Consider the following 18227-nt stretch of genomic DNA (forward strand, 5'->3'; position numbering starts at 1 on the left):
TCCACTACAAATGCACGTTTAATTTGATCGTAAAATCCAAAAATATACATTTAATATCATGGTAAAATCACATTTAATTTTAATTTTTAATATTTAATAATCCATAATTTTATTAAATTTTCAGAGCAATTATTCATAGTTTTTGGTTTCTCTTGTCATGACAGAGTGAAATGGGATAGAAAGAAGTAATATTCAAGGATCAAAGTTATGAGTAATTAAAAATTAAGAGACTAAAATAAAATATATTAAAACCTAAATTACGAATTTGTTACAATATAAAAAACAAAATTACAATTAAGGGAAAAAGTATTTGTTTTGGCAAGCTAGACGGATTGGGTTAGCAAAGCACAGAAATTGATAATAAACAGTAGGGCGTTGCTCCCTTCACCTCCCCGTTTTCTCCCTCCACCTCTCCTTTCCTCTTTTACCCCTCACTCTATTTTTCTATTCCTGATTTATCCTTTACTAAAAGTTTATTTTTAGGGTTAAAATTTTATAATTTCTGTCCATTCCCCACACATAACCTATTCATTCTCTATTACGTTCATACTCTCGTCCTTATTCGTATTGGGAATTGTTGCAAGCGTACGTAACAAACTTGAATCTAATTAACTTGGAAAACTCTTAAACGGATGTGAGCATCCGTCAACAACGGATGTCAACATCCGTTTAGGATCGAAAGATATTAAGTTTAGAATTTTTATGCATATGGGTCTTAAGGCATCGTTTATGTATATAAGATTGAAAAGCAAATAAGACCGTTGTGGTTTTATGAATTATGAGAGAATGTGAAACAGTTATGGGGAAATAAGCACTGTTAAAAGAAAACGAATGAAGAAAAGGGTGGAGGTTTACAGTTTCGTAAAAGTAGTGTTAGAAGAAGAAGATATGGTTTTGGTGTTTAAATAATAGTGGCAGCAGGAAGTTGGGATTCAAGTGATTAAGATGAGTAATATTTTATTGTGAAAATGAGCATGATTTTATAGTCATACAAAGAAGTTAGTAATTAAGTATAAAAGAAGAGGGTTACTGGTTAGGAGAGTTTGTAGTACAAATAAATAATTGAATAGCATGACTAATTTAACGTAAAAAGTAAGTTGAAGAAATAGCATGGTGGGAAGAAGAGAGAAGAAAGTGTGACTGAGGTGAAAAGAAGAGGCGGATGTCAAAAGAAAGCTTTGGGGGGTGGGCTGTGAGCAGAGTAAAAGTGAATATGTAGGGTTTGGTAAATAACATTAAAAGTAAAAAAGTAAAAAGGTTAAAAAGGTAAAACAAAAGGTTGTTTTTGTAATTGAAAAAAAATTGGAGAAAGTTGGGGAGGTGGAGGGAGGAAAGGGGGAGGTGGAGGGAACAACGCCCTAAACAGTATCATCTGCCAAAAACAAGGATATGTATTCGTCCAATCTTGTAGAAGGATTTTGTTTCATTATGCACCCCAAGGGAGAGAGAGAGAGAGAGAGAGAGAGAGAGAGAGAGAGAGAGAGAGAGAGAGAGAGAGAGAGAGAGAGAGAGAGAGAGAGAGAGAGAGAGAGAGAGAGAGAGAGAGAGAGAGAGAGAGAGAGAGAGAGAGAGAGAGAGAGAGAGAGAGAGAGAGAGAGAGAGAGAGAGAGAGAGAGAGAGAGAGAGAGAGAGAGAGAGAGAGAGAGAGAGAGAGAGAGAGAGAGAGAGAGAGAGAGAGAGAGAGAGAGAGAGAGAGAGAGAGAGAGAGAGAGAGAGAGAGAGAGAGAGAGAGAGAGAGAGAGAGAGAGAGAGAGAGAGAGAGAGAGAGAGAGAGAGAGAGAGAGAGAGAGAGAGAGAGAGAGAGAGAGAGAGAGAGAGAGAGAGAGAGAGAGAGAGAGAGAGAGAGAGAGAGAGAGAGAGAGAGAGAGAGAGAGAGAGAGAGAGAGAGAGAGAGAGAGAGAGAGAGAGAGAGAGAGAGAGAGAGAGAGAGAGAGAGAGAGAGAGAGAGAGAGAGAGAGAGAGAGAGAGAGAGAGAGAGAGAGAGAGAGAGAGAGAGAGAGAGAGAGAGAGAGAGAGAGAGAGAGAGAGAGAGAGAGAGAGAGAGAGAGAGAGAGAGAGAGAGAGAGAGAGAGAGAGAGAGAGAGAGAGAGAGAGAGAGAGAGAGAGAGAGAGAGAGAGAGAGAGAGAGAGAGAGAGAGAGAGAGAGAGAGAGAGAGAGAGAGAGAGAGAGAGAGAGAGAGAGAGAGAGAGAGAGAGAGAGAGAGAGAGAGCTTGTTTCGGAAATATTCATTTCAGAATGTATTTTCTGTCTTCTTGAAAAGCTTATTTTAGAAAAACTATCAAGAATATATTATATATTTTGAAAAGTTTATTCCCAAATACATTTTATGTGTTCTAGAAATTCTGTTATGAAAATTTTATTCCAAAAATTTTGTTTTGAAAGTTCTGTTGTGGAAATCATGTTTGGAAAAATGTGAAAAACTTGTTATAAAATATTTTCAGAATAAATAATAGGAAGGTTAGTTTTATAAAGAATAAAATAGTCATTTTAAAAGTTAAGGTGGTACATGAAGAAAAACTCAGCAATTATTGTAAGAAACAGAAAAGCCCATTGGATGAATCCATTTGTTCTGGCCCTGTACCTTAACGGATGATACAACACATAGGGGAATTCTCTTTGTACTATCGTTTTTCTGTTCTATAACTTTTGTTTTATATATTTTGATAGTTAATTAGTGTACATTTCAAAACCTGATTGGTAATTCGCACCCTATTGATTATTATCTGCACCCTTACATTTTAGAAGTCCAATTTTATTCTTTGAAGAACTAATTTTAAGATAAAAAAAGAAAGAAAGAAAATGTAGGTGCCAATTAGAGTCGGCTTTAGTAACACATTCACCGATACTCTTAAAACAAATGATATTTTTTTCATAATTTGTATCACATCAGTTTTATAAACAGTTAAACCAAATCAATAGTTGAATATTATAATAAGTTTCATCAATTTGAAATTTAACTATTATAAATCAAACTACCTTCTCTTACCTCAAATGGAGAATCTTCACTCAGAGACTCCACAAAAAAAAAAAAAAATCCTTAGTAGCTCTAACCGCATAAAAAAGACTTATATTAATGATCTAAACACATCCTTATTGTAGAGATTCAAATTGAGTTACCTAAAGTTCCGTTTAAACTTGTTAGAGGCCACATGAAATAAGATCAAGAATTGACTCAAGAAAAGAGACACCTATTAAATAATTTGATGAAACAAATCTGCTGCCTTGACACCAGGAGTCCTAAGGTAGGCTCAAATCTTCAAAGAAATGAACGTCCTATAATATCCTCTTCCAGTTCCTAGGTAGAATCACAAATTGAATGTCCTATAATGTTTTTACTAAGCTAATCACCTTTCCTTTAAGTTTCTTAGACTAGTGATCCTCAGTCATAATTGATATGGCCTCAAATGATAAATCTTCTTGACTTGCACATCATTCAATTCTAAGACATGGTTGTGTTAGGAGTGTACTTACGCAACTGAGATACATGTAAAAACCAAGCGCATAAACTAGTGGACTAATGCATCTAAGAATTCAGTATAATCCAATAAACTTAGGAGAAAACTTCTTAGACTTGATAGCTCTTCCCACCCTAGTGGTAGGAGCAACTCTAAAAAACACATGGTCTATAATCTCAAACACCAAAGGTCTCCTCGTCTGATTTACATATGACTTTTACCTACTATGTGAGGCTCTCATTCTCTCATGTATAAACTCTACCTTCTCATTGGTTTGTTGCACCAACTTTGGTCCCACTATCACTAATTCTCTGTCTTGATACCAACATAAAGGAGTTTTGCACTTCTTATTGTACAAAGCATCATAAGAAGCCATTGCTATATCGACATGGTAGCTATTGTTATTAGTGAGCTCCACCAAAGGCAACACCTCATCCAAACTATCCAGATGGTGTAACACACAACATCTTAGAAAATCTTCTACTGTCTGGATTGTTCTTTAAGATTGACCATTCGTTTGAGGAAGATAGGTAAAGCTCATCCTCAATATACTCCCCGAAGCATCTTGCAAAGTTTGCCAAAACCTTATTGTTAATATCTATGATCCATGTATAATACTATACTAGAAGGAACTTCATGTAACATAACAATCTCCTTAATATTCAATTGTATTATTTTGGTCATAGGAACCCTCAGACTCATAAGTAGGATATGGGCACTTTTTGTCTACTTGACTTCTCTTAAAGCTTTTCCTTGATAGTTGACCTAACCTCCTTTAAGAAACACACCCAAACCACTCTCAATATTTTATTTCTTTCATCATTTCATACTTTCGCATCCAGGTGCATCATCTTCATGGAGTATCCTTGAACTTTATTATGAAGTGAGTTTCCATCATTTTGCACCACAACTTTTAGCTCTTTCATCAAATATTGGGTTGATCAAAACTATTGTAAATCCTTCATTGTGTGAAGTGAACCTTGTGAGTTATTGTTACTCTACTACGTGATATATTATCTTTATTGTACTTGTGAGTTCCTGATCTCAATGAGAGATGGAGATAGAATATTTGGAGAGGTTAATCTTGTTGTAAACTAGAGAGGTTTGTAGTTATGTTCCTAGAGAGGATAAACTCAAGATACTTGGAGAGGTTGATACTCGTTATAACCTAGAGAGGTTGATACTGTGATACTCGTGCAAGTAAAAGGTGTTGATTAGTGAATTATCTTACATGATCGGTTACGAAAGAAAACCTTTTGTCTTACCGATGAAGTTTGATTTTTTTTTATATTTAGATATTGTCAACACCTAATTTCGTCCCGGTAAGTCAATAAAAAAAACTAATGAAAAATAAAAGAATAATAATTAATGGTGGGTAAAGAAAAAAAGGAAGAAAAAAATAAAATAAAATTTCTTAAAAAAATATATAATTTTCAAACTTTAATTTAGCCCAAAAGCCAAAGAGTTTTATGTATATCTTCACCCCCTCTTTGCTCTTCATACACCTCACAAGATATGTCACTAGAAAATATTTTTGAAATATTGATTTCTAGATAAAGGTATATTTTTAATATGGTAATAATTTGAATCAATATTATGCCAATAATTATAAGCAATATTGTTTATGATAATTAGAGATAATACCTTGTATATTAACCACAACCTTTTCTTTCCCTATTTATTTCATTGGAAATTAATTCATAATTAAAGTAAGATTACCATAATATATGTGTATATAAATACACATCCTATCATAGAAAAAAGGGATAGAAAAAATAGAGGGAGAAACGCAAAAATAATAAGGACATAGAAACATAGAAAGACGGGATGAAAGCATATAGGGGAATTAGTTCTCACATAAAAGGAGCTCTATCAACAACAATTACTAACAATGAAATCATTGAAGTATTGAAAGTTTAGATAGCTTTAAAGTTGGGAAGGTATGTCACCTCTACTTTTTTTTTATTTGGGTATTATATTATATTGTATGCGTTTTTCTTTTATACTCAACTTGAGCATCTTCTTCTAAGGACATTATTTTTAATACTCACAAATATATTGTTTTAAATCATAAAAAGAGGGTCTTTCCTATTTTTTTTGTTATTTCTTTGATCCTCGCATAGTGTGATATCTTTTTTTAAAAATTCTTTTAAAAAATTAAATAAAAAATTTCAAAAAATATAAAAATATTTTCTTATTACATATACTTCATAATATTTGCACCACTTTTTGTTTTAAGAATTTTTCTCTGCTTTCTACACCTTTATTTTTGCCATCTTTAATACCTCAAGTGCTTACCCTTTTTATAAAAATCATAAATTATAAAAATGAAAGATAAAAATATTTTCATATTCATAAATTATGAGTACTTATGTAATCGTCTGAATCGTTCCAATACTTAATAACTTTTTTTTTAAATAATTAAATATTGTTTTAAAGGTATAAGTACTCGTGTGATTGTCTGCGTCAGTCTAATACTCGTTGCTTTCCTTTTTCCAACTATTCCTAAAATACCAAATGAAAAAATACAAAATCTTCAAAACCAAAATATCAACATTATCAAACAATCTTTTTTTTACGAGAACTACATGATCCCTAATTTTCGATCATAAATGGAGATACGTAGGAGCAAAGCTAGTCTTTGTCGGATCCATAAAAAAAATATTTTTGTTTTTTTATAGTATTATTTTTAAGAAAAATTAAATATTTTAAAAACTACGTCAACTTTGTACAATTAACTAAAGGTATTATTTTTAGACAGACATGATAGGATGCTAATACTTCATTATGTGTAACCGATTTCCAAACTCAAAATTCAATTTTCGTAGATCATATCTTATTTTATAATTTTTCATAATTTTTTTAAAATAAATTATAGTACTGACTCCCAAAATATTCTTTCTTAAACTTATTTTTGGTTTGCCGTTATGTTGCGATCCCGGTTATTACAATTATTTATCAACACCTAATCAAAATACGGGTTGTTGGATTTTCACTAACATTAATCCTCTCTAATGACCAAACCCTTATTTTTATCACATCTTTTTACAAACCTATTTGTGTTGCTAGGAAATCAGAAATTGTTCGGTCAAACGTGGGAGCATAAAGCTTTCGCATAAGTTCTGATCTAGCCATCGGAAATCAGAAATTGTTCTGAAGCAGTTTAGTCTGAGTTGATTATGAGAAAGAGGGTTGAAGTCAACAAAAAATCAACGAACGTGACTATGAAGAAGAGAATTTGGAGAACCTTAACCTTACCATGCCTGCTTCTGTTCTTCCTTCTTTTGGCGTTTGAGATCAACTTTTCCTCCTTTCTGAGCTTCAACTGGCCACCCATGAAAACTAGTCCAGGTATGCATGCAGAACTAAAGCCTTTGCAAAATAGACTGCACCAAGTTTACATAATTTTATACAATTCAACTAAATATTACTATATCTTACTAAAATTAATAGTTTTAACCAATTTTTAAATTTTTATTTCTAACTAGCTACTGTACAATGTTTATCTTGTTTTAATGATTTTTTTAGGAAAAAAAATTAATTGATTGTTACATATCTAGGCAATTTTTATTTATTTATTTATGTAAATAGACAAATCGTGTCGTCTTCATATGATTTTAAATGAAAAAGTCGTGTAGAGATAATCGATTATAAATAAAATCGTGATTTCTTTGCACGACTTTAACACTGTGTAATCGATTATCAAAATGTCTGAAAATGTGTAAAAAATGTACAACTTCACCTTTTTCGCTGTGATAATATAAAAATCATATATCTCTGTGAAGTCATACGAGGTTGCACGACTTGTCCATTTACCATTTGGGTAAATAAAAGAAATTACCTAAATCTAACAATTTAATTTTTGCTTAAAAACGTAAAAAAATCTGTTTTAATTGATGAATAAGTCATATAGGTAGTCTATGAAAGCAGCATACACAAATTGGAAGTTGATACTGAAATTTAGACCAATTAACCTTAATTAGGTGCTCGATCATTATTTAGAATAATAAATATATAATATACTATTTATGTATTTTGCTTTATATCTTCCGTTGGTAAGCAACCTCCCCTAACCAGTATAATTAAAGTACATGAAAAGAAATTATTTGGTGATTTTCTCCATAAAAATTATCAACTTGTTAGAACTTTAGTTATTAGGTTTTTAATTATAATAATATAACTGTACTTTAAATATTGAAGCATATTCCAAATTATAAACCTATTTTTTTTTTAAAGTGTAGTTTGGATAGTAACAGAAACCGAACGAGATATGATTGAATTAGAATTGAACACAAGCAAACATGGCACAGCGCTGATGAAGGAAATGGCTCCTCCACCGAGAGAAATCACCTGCGACCGTTCCCATTATGCTTATGACATCTGCACCACCAACGTGGCAACAACCCTGAACCCCACCACCTCCACTTTCTTCATCCAACGTCCCACCACAGTCGATCCAAATCAAACGGCCACAAAAATCCGTCCTTATCCTAGAAAATTCGATAGTCCTGTAATGTCAAGGATCAAGGAGTTGACCATCACCGCAGGCAGACCAATCCCATCGTGCCGCGTCAAGCACGAAGCCCCTGCGTTGGTATTCAGTGCGGGAGGGTACACGGGAAACTTCTTCCACGACTTCAATGACGGGTTCATCCCTCTATTTATCACCCTCAATTCTTTCTTCCATGATAAAGACGTGGTGCTTGTGATTTCTAAGGCTCGTGATTGGTGGGTCAACAAGTATGCAACTTTACTTCGTCAATTTAGCAAGCACCCCATCGTTGACCTAGATAACGATAACAAAACTCATTGTTTTCCTCATGCAACCCTTGGCCTGGTGTCACATGGATTCATGACCATAAAACCGGAACTAATGCCAAACCCTAAGTCACTTCATGATTTTCATGCATTTTTAAGGAAAACATTTGGTGGTAATGACAACAATGTCTCATTGAATAGTTTTCCACGACCTCGTCTTGTGTTGCTGAATCGGTCGAGTGGGGATGGTCGATTGTTGCTAAACATGGAAGAAGTGAAAATGGAGATGCAAAGGGTTGGTTTTGATGTGATTGTGTTTGAGCCAACACCTTCAACTCCATTGAGCAAAGCTTTTGCAGTGATTGGTTCAAGTCATGCAATGGTTGGTATCCATGGTGCGGCACTCACACACTCATTGTTTCTGAAACCAGGGTCTGTGTTGATCCAGGTGGTTCCATTAGGGTTGGAATCGGTAGCTGAAATGTGCTTTGGCAACCTAGCCAAAATGGGGTTGAATTACATGGAGTATAGGGTTAGGGCTCAAGAGAGTAGCCTCATTGAGAAATATGGCAAAGAAGATGTGATGATCAAGAACCCTAATCATTTTCTCAATGGGAGACCATGGTCCCAAACCACCATGAATGTTTATTTGAAAGAGCAGAACCTCAGATTGGATTTGGTTAGGTTTAGGATATACCTCAACAAAGCTTACAAGAAGGCAAAACAACTTATACGATCGTAGAGACAACATCACAAGGACTTGTTACAAATCATTATATTTATTTACTACATTTAATTCAATTTTAAGTCTTTTATAAATTTGAGTATTTTTAATTAAACTTTTTTTAAAAAATTCAGTTTATTAGTTACTAAAAAAATTTATATTTTTTATTTGAATTCTTATCATTTAATGTTTTTTTTTTCAATTGAGTGATATGGGACTTTTCTTGTCTTATTTTATTGTCTTTACATGTAATTAATAAAATATAATATTATGATTAATGTAAAACAATATAAGTGTATTATTTTGTGTTAACCACAAAATCTCAATTTTTTTTAATATGAAACAAAGAATAATTATGAGTTATCTAATAAATAAAATAAATAATAAATAATCAATTAAAAATAATTAAATTTACAATAGATTGAAAACTTAAGTATTTTTGTATTATATAACTTTTGAAAAATCAAATCCGATATCTCCTTCATGAATGTTTTTCTTTGGATGAGTTACGTATATATATCAGAGTTTTTCTCTTGTTTACAGTTAAAGTAAATAGTTTTTACAATTAAAGTTGAATTACATATTTCGATTTATTATTAGAAGGGATCATTATAATCATTCTTTGTTCCAAGTCAATATGATTGTTCCTAATTTTACCACTTAATTAAGACACAGTCAAGCCATAAAGAATTATGTCCCGATAGTTTATGCAGTTCTTTATTAACTTTTACATGTATTCCAAAAATAATACATATACATCAAACGAAATTAATACGGGATTTGCTAATTTCAGTACGTTTTTTAATTGGTACATTTTAGTAATGTAATGTGAGTCGGGTTTTGTAAACAAAAATACCTTCATATATATATATATATATATATATATATATATATATATATATATATATATATATATATATATTATGGATTCTAAGTTTTAAGGTAAAGGATATTTAAATAATTTTCATTCTCAAAACTAAAAAATAATCTCAACAAATACGAATAACCTTCCATGGTGGTGAACTTACGATTCTACAATTAAATACATAAGAAAGAAATTGAATACGCTTTTTCCCAAGGTTCTTTACCGCTGCTCCATGCTTTAATTGTGTTTCCCATTCACCTCAACACCTCCAATTTGTGATCCATCTTCCTCCTCAACACAAAAAAGGGGCAAAATCATCATTGATTAATATTGAAACCCAAGGAGGAAAAGGGAGAGCTTCCCAACACCCCAAACCTCCAAGGGTCTCTCTTAGTTGCTATAGGTAAAAATATGATTAAATACTCATTTTCACGTTTCTGAATTGACATACTCGCATAACGAGCATCAATTCTTGCCTAATGAGCTTCAATTCTTGTCCAACGAGTTGGTCACCTCATCCAACGAATGAATAATGTCTCCCAACAAGTGAACAATGCCAAGTGAATAGTGAACAATGCCATATGAATAGTGCCACCAAAATAATTTTGCATATTGTGTTTTGCAGCATCGAACGTGGCTCTTGTGGCACATAGTGAGGGTATTTACCTAAAATCCATCTTTTGTTGTCTAATCTTGCTTCCTTGATTTCTATCTTGTTTTTCTCCACCAGAATTGCTTCCTATTTTATTATTTCACACACTTAAAAAGAGATTAGAGGTAAAACAAGTATATACTAACTAAAAAAAAGAAAACATGAAAGTACACTAAACTTGAGGGTAAAACAAGGTAAAAGCTTTGAAGAAATTGATTTATTAATCAAAATATACACTCAAAAATACCTAAAATCAATCGTTATCAATCATTGCAAACATAAGAACAAACAAGCACACAAATAAAGAAGAAAGGGTAAGCTAATGTACCAAAAAGAGAAATAATACGACATATATATATATATATATATATATATATATATATATATATTAACACAAATAACAATCACATCAACAAATCCTAAGACATACAATCATTCATGTTAGTTTGGACCATTTAAATACATTATTAATATCAGATTCTAGCGAGTTATGCACTTGTGGTGACCTCTACTACTCTATGGTGTCATTGCCAATGAGTTTCACCCTACTACACATAAGATTTGTTTTATAACGCCTTCGACCAAGGTAAAATCCCTAGATTAGAACCTCCTACTCCTCTCACCACATACCTCACCCTAGATTGGATGGTTATTAGAGCATCAAGATAACTCCCAATACGAAATTCATACATCAATGCATACACAATTGAAACCATTACAAGAAGCTTCTCCTTGAAATTCCTTTCACAACATTCACCATACATGTTCACAACCATGTTATTAATCAATGACACATCACAATCCATATTAAATACACATAAAAATCATGGTAAAACCACTTCAAACAAATTAGAGGATCAGAAAACGTCTCATTTAGCGCTAGACCATTGATAAAAATTGTTGCTCAATGGTAATGGGTGTTCGGTGGTTTGGAGTGAAAATGTTTCTAGACTTGCACAACCAAGCTTGTGCTCAATGTTACACTAGTACCGTTCAACATTAGACCAGAAAATAACATATTTGATTATGTGATTTAGGAAACTAGGGACTGTTGAAATGATCAAATTGATATTCTTGGTGTAGTGCTTTTTTTCTTCAAAAATAGTTTTCACTCAAGAAATGCTCAACTAGGTCGTAGTCATCTACTACAATGCCTTTTTGGCTTTATTCTCTTTCATTTTATCCTCAAAGCAGTGATTCTTCAAAGACTTGAAGGTCAAGAAATGCTGACATCTCTTCTTCTCCCATTCCCTTCTTTTAGTTGCGACCCCTTATGCCTCCGTCCTTAGTTCAACCAACTCGATCACAATCTTTGCTTTCTCTCCATCAAGACACTTCCTTTTTTGGAAGATTTGTAGGTTGATGGCCATAGATGAGTGCTTTGGAGCTCTACAAAAGCGTCCATTAAAGCATAAGGGGTGCTCTCGTCAATCAAACGTGTGTCATCTTCGGTCAAGGACATGCATATGTATTTGGGCAAGCCGAGTTGGGTTCTGGCCATACCACCCGATCCTTCATCTGTATCCTAGAGTTCTGGGCATACTCTAGGTTAGAATGCTTATTCCTCTTCCTTCCTTTCCCTGCCCCAATAAGGGTGGGTGGAGATCATGGGGACTATAGTCAAGCCGACAGTAGAAGGTCCTCTACCACCATTTTTCTTGTTCTCAACTTAACCTCTACTTACGCCATAATCACTACAAACACCAAGAAATATTCAAATTAGATAACCCTTGGTTCTAACCTATGAAAATAAAAAACATACCGAACAAGTTAGTCTAAGTTTATGTTGACGTAAGGACTTCAACGATTTTTCTAGTACGTAGCAGGTAGAGAAACTCGTGAAGGATTCCTAGCATTTTTCTATCCTCTTTGATCATTATACCTGTCGACCACTCTAGATACCTAACATCATTTTGTGTCCAATAAAAGAGAAAATTCAGCATACCATAAGTATAGAAGTATTGACGTCTATATAGGTTCACTATGATCATAAAGAACCTGATTTTGAAGTTTTTGAAGGATGAAGAATAAGGGGCAAACAAGCAGGACTTTGTTTGCCCGACTAATGACAACCAACTAACCAAATCACAAGGTGTTAGATAGTGTATTGATGAGAATTTGAGGGGATTATACTCATTCTATTATAATTCTACTTATAAAGAGAAAGATATTAGTTGTGAGAGTTCAAGAAGGTTCTATAATAGTAGTTGTAGTAATTAACTAAACTTGCAAGCATAAATTTTATTGTGTGATGCTGTGTAAAAGGGAATATGTCCAACTAAAATACCTGTAAAGCAGGAATGAAGATGACAAGTGTATGATTTTTGAATCTACTTAATACAAGTGGCTTTCGAAAATTGAATCAAACAATCAGTTGTATATGAATTGGAGTGATAAATTGAATGTTGAATTATATGTTATTGTTTAATGTCTTTTAATTAGAAAAATAAAAGTATATGTTATTTAATTTAAATTAATATGATTTATCTTAATTTGTCATTTTTTTTGGATAGGTGGGTTGTGATTTATGGTTCATTTACCTATTATAATTATATAATATATGTGCAAATAATATTGCAGAAGAGATTGGACGTCATAACTTTGAGATGATATTGTTGATGTCATATTGTTGATGTCTTATACGTAATCTTTTTGAACATTTCCTATTTTTCTTACTTCGTTGTATTTTGAAAAACTTTATTACATAAAAATATTTGTTTAAATTATTGGGAGATTTTAAAGAATATATATATATATATATATATATATATATATATATATATATATATATATATATATATATATATATATATATATATATATATATATATATATATATATATATATATATATGGAGTTGCGCGTATGCTTGTTTTTCAGTTGGTACATTTTAACAATGTGTACCAGGTTTTAGTAGACAAAAATACCCTTATATAACATGGATTCTAATTTTAAGGTTAAGAGTATTTTAATAATTTTCATTCTCAAAACTAAAAAAAAAGAAACCCGTAAACCCTTGTTCACCACCTCCCTCATTCCTCTCAACCCTTTCTCTTTCATCTCTCTCACTCCAACATTTTCACTATCATCCACTGAAAAAAATCAGAAACACTGGTTGTTAAACAATCTTACAAAAAATGATTTTATAATGAGTTTTCATTTTATAATTTTTGTCTTATCTAATTTTATCCAATTTTCACAAGCATAAAGGAATTGGTAATTGACCTGGAAAAAAAAAATCAGAAATACTCGCTCTTAAACAATTTCTTACAAAAAATGATTTTATAATGAGTTTTCATTTTATAATTTTTTTCTTATCTAATTTTATCTAATTTTCACAAGCATAATGACATCAAAGGAATTGGTAATTGGCTTGTGAAAAAATCAGAAACACTCGTTAAACAATTTCTTACAAAAAATGATTTTATAATGAGTTTTCATTTTATAATTTTTGTTGTATATAATTTTATCTAATTTTCACAAGTACAATGACATCCAAAGGAATTGGTAATTGGCCTGGAGGGTTTTTTTAGAAATGATGATTCAACCTATGCAGATGATGAAATTAGAGAGGTTAGTGAAGATGGTGAAATTGAAGAGATCTTGAATGAACCTTTGCTTGAAGGTGAATATGTCAATGACTCAACTCTTTACAAAGACAAATTGTTTAACAACAAGTGTTTCTGATTTTTTTAATTGGGACTACAGTAAGAATGACAGAGAAAAGGTTGGAGTGTGAGAGATGAAAGAAAAAGGGTTGGGAGGAATGAGAGAGGTGAGCATTTTTTTTAGTTTTGAGAATGAAAATTATTAAAATACCATTAACCTTAAAACTTAGAGTTCATGATATATAAGAGTATTTTCGTCTACTAAAATCTGATACACATTGCTAAAATGTACTAACTGAAAAATCGACGTACGTTAGCACCTATATATATATATATATATATATATATATATATATATATATATATATATATATATATATATATATATATATATATATATTAAGAATGTTGGATATAGTTGTAATCTTTGATGCTAATATAGATGTTACAAATGTAACCTTGACTAGTTTCTCTTATCAACTAATATCAGTTTTTATAGTTTTAAAGTAATCATTATATTATTTATAAAATATATTTAAGCTTTAATATATGTTTAATAAAATTTCAAATTCATTAATGAAATGTTGATAAGGAAAAGCTAGCAATAATGACAACTCATAAACTCAACCACATATAATTAAAAATGAAATTAATGAGATGTGAGACCACCAAAATATCAAAGGTCACACCACTGAACCCCCCAATTACATGTAATGAAAATTAGAGCGGGAAACTATAAGTTAGAGGTGAGTAAACCTTTAATTGATTTTATTTTAATCTTTGAACCTTTCAAACATTCTCATAAGAGTTTGTAGAGTTATAAAAATATAAAATAATTTTCTAAAATTGAAATCATTATTATTTTAATTTCCTATAAAAAAAATATAAATTCCAAAACTATTACTACAATGTTTTACAAATTCAAGAATTAAAGGTGGGTTTACTTATATTCTTACATGATTTTCTCTTTTACATTTCACTGCTAAAGAGTTCCTTCTTTGACTTGAAATAAGTACGGTAAGGATCAAATTTTATTCATTAAAACAAAAGTCAAAGGGCTTGTAATATATAAATTTTAGTTATTGGACTCTTGACAAATATTTTGGAGTGATATATACAATCCCATTATATTATGCATAAGATTTAGCTGCATTAAATTTTTAATAAATTTGTATAAAATATAATTTAATTAATCTAATAGTTAAAGATTATTATATTATATGTTAATCATTATTTTTGACAAATTTCACATCATTAAGTTTTATAAATATATTATCTAATAATTAAAACGCATATATTTTTGAGTAATTTTTAATTAAATGAAATTATATAATATATATATATATATATATATATATATATATATATATATATATATATATATATATATATATATATATGAACTAGTTAATAACAACATTGAATTCAAGATGTATTATATTTCATTTTATCAAAGGTTGTTAAAGAGATAATTTTAATGGTGCAAAATGAAAGGATATCAATTCTTATATATAAAAGCCAACATGGCTCCATAATATTTCTTATCCAATCAGCCATCAAAGATCCAATTGTTCTTCATCTTAAGAGTTACATCAACATGACTAAGAGGAATAGAGTGGAAAAAGAGGACAAGCCAAACATACAAAGTGAGTATGTCACTAAATAAGGAATTCAATTTTCTATTTAGATAATCAATTTATTTTCAACAGCTTCAATTTTGATTTGTTATTTTTTCTTTGTTATAAATCAGTGTGTTATTGATAAAACTTCTGCTAAACATTGCTTTCTAATCAGCAAAATCAATGGAGGAGGAATTGAAGAGCACGAGATTGTCAATGTTTGCTTTGTGTTTTGGAGCAATGGTGTTCATCTTTTTTCTCCAGATTATTGCCATAGGAGGTAATCTACAAATCCTACATTGCTTTAATTTTTCTTCTCTAATATATTAAGATTATTCCACAAATACTACATTATATTAGATTGCTATATACCAAGTTTATTGTACAAGATAGAATTTTCTTCTTCTTCTTCTTTTAATATAGTGCATTAACTATTTGTATTAAGATAGCTAAAAGTAAGAAAGATGTTAACTACGTACTCAAACAGTCATTATATTAGATTATTAAGTTTTCAGAATATTTTGTTAAATTATCATTACTTTTTCACAAATACTACTTTATCTATGAAAGTACATATAACTTTATTTCACATTAAATTATAAATAATATGAATCTATCATTTTATACCCAAACCAAATTGATAAAAAATGTATTTAGTATATTATGCACACAATTAATTTTTATATCATTTTATAAGTATGAAAGATTAATTATTATTATTATAATATTACATAGAATATTCAACATATTACATTACGTTATTTTCACTTATTAATATAAGTGTACTATTGTCAAAATATATTTATTACCATTATCAATATTTAATTCATATATTTAATATTACTATTGTCTATTCATAAATTAATATAAATAAATAAACATGACATTAATAAATAATTTATGAATAAACAATAATAATATTAAATAATAATAAAGGCATGAAAATATAAATAAATTCGGTCAAGTGACAAACAACACTATATTAGAAGAAAAGTTTAGAAACCATACAATAAAGGTCTAAACTATTATTTATATAACAATAATTCAATTTTTTGTACACAGATAAAAATATATGGAATGTGAAATTAAGGACCAAGCTATCAATTTCTCTACGGGTCCTTGATCGGAATGTAAACGTTAGTGCTGCTGCAATCACTTGTGACTACTCTCATAAAGAATATGATCTTTGCACAATCAACGGCTCAACGCTTTTAGATCCAACATCCTCAACAATCTTTGCTGTGAATCTTCACACACAGAATAAATCCCATGCAGTATTGAAATTCCGTCCTTACCCTCGTAAAAGTGACAAAGCAGCAATGTCCTTTGTGAAAGAACTCAATCTAATTGTAGCCCAACCCAAGCTATCATGCAATGTCACACACCATACCCCAGCCCTCGTATTCAGTGCGGCCGGGTACACCGGAAACCATTACCATGAAATAAACGAAATCTTCATCCCACTCTTCATCACCACCAATTCACTATACCCTAATCAAGATGTAACACTTGTGGTGACGGAGGGTAAGATGTGGTGGTTTCAAAAGTACGCAGAGTTATTATCTGCGTTTAGTCCCGACCGTCCGATCATCGACGCAAACAATCTATCAACGGTGCATTGTTTCCCATCAGCCACCGTAGGGTTGATGAAGCATGGACCCATGATCATAGACCCAAAATTAATGCTACCAAACCCTAAAACACTTATAGATTTCCGTGCATTCCTAGGGAAAGTATACACTAAATTGGGTACCCCATTTATGTACACAAAAGAAAACGAGAAGCCTCATTTGACATTGATCAGTAGAACTGCGAGCCGAGCGATTATGAACGAAGAAGATGTGATAAAGGTGGCTGAGGAATTAGGGTTTATCGTGCATGTGTTTGAGGCATCAAGAAGCACTCCTATGGAGAAAGTGTATGGGGTGGTTCATGGCAGTGATGTGTTGTTGGGGGTGCATGGAGCAGGGTTAACAAATTTTTTGTTCATGAGGGAAGGGTCAGTGTTGGTTCAAGTGTGCCAATTGGACTTGAATGGGTTTCGAGAACTTACTATGAGAAACCACCAAAGTATTTGGGGGTGGAATACTTGGAGTACAAGATTGAGGTGAATGAGAGCAGCTTGTTCGAGAAATATGGTGCTGATAGCTTGGTGGTCAAGAACCCAGGTGCTTTTCAAGCCAAATGGCCTCAGAAAAGGCTACATTGGACTCATCAAAATGTTACCATTGATATACCTAGATTTAGAAACTCTTTGATAAAAGCTCATGAGAAGGCCAAAATATTCATCACCAAAGTTAATTAGTTAGATAGATATTTCAGTTATCAAACACACACACACATCTTTGTTTTTTTTTATTAGGTATTTCGATTTATAAATTGAGTTTTTAATCAATATTCAGAAGTTCGTTAAAATAATATTAGTAAAATTAATTATTATTACATTAAAAGTATTGACTTATATTAAAATTTGAAAATTTAAAATTTTGTCATCCTCAAATGATTTAAAAAAGTATGCATCCCTTAATATTTTAATAATTATGTA

The 18227-nt window shown here is 31.3% G+C and overlaps 1 protein-coding gene and 1 pseudogene across 1 annotated transcript; both read left to right on the top strand.

Moving 5' to 3' along the window:
• The first annotated feature begins 7780 nt into the window (after nucleotides 1-7780).
• On the top strand, nucleotides 7781-8956 carry LOC108334938 (xylan glycosyltransferase MUCI21). The gene has a single exon (XM_017570858.1). It carries the CDS (start codon nucleotides 7781-7783, stop codon nucleotides 8954-8956), a length of 1176 nt encoding a protein of 391 aa, XP_017426347.1.
• A 6909-nt stretch (nucleotides 8957-15865) lies between these two features.
• Nucleotides 15866-17987, top strand: LOC108334940 (xylan glycosyltransferase MUCI21-like; annotated as a pseudogene).
• Nucleotides 17988-18227: the final 240 nt, after the last annotated feature.

This window comes from Vigna angularis, chromosome 10, assembly GCF_016808095.1.
Source record: "Vigna angularis cultivar LongXiaoDou No.4 chromosome 10, ASM1680809v1, whole genome shotgun sequence".
NCBI classification, from domain to species: Eukaryota; Viridiplantae; Streptophyta; class Magnoliopsida; order Fabales; family Fabaceae; genus Vigna; species Vigna angularis.

Coding starts and splice junctions, on each gene's coding strand:
- LOC108334938 (XM_017570858.1), top strand. CDS start 7,781: ATGGCTCCTCCACCGAGAGAAATCACCTGCGACCGTTCCCATTATGCT.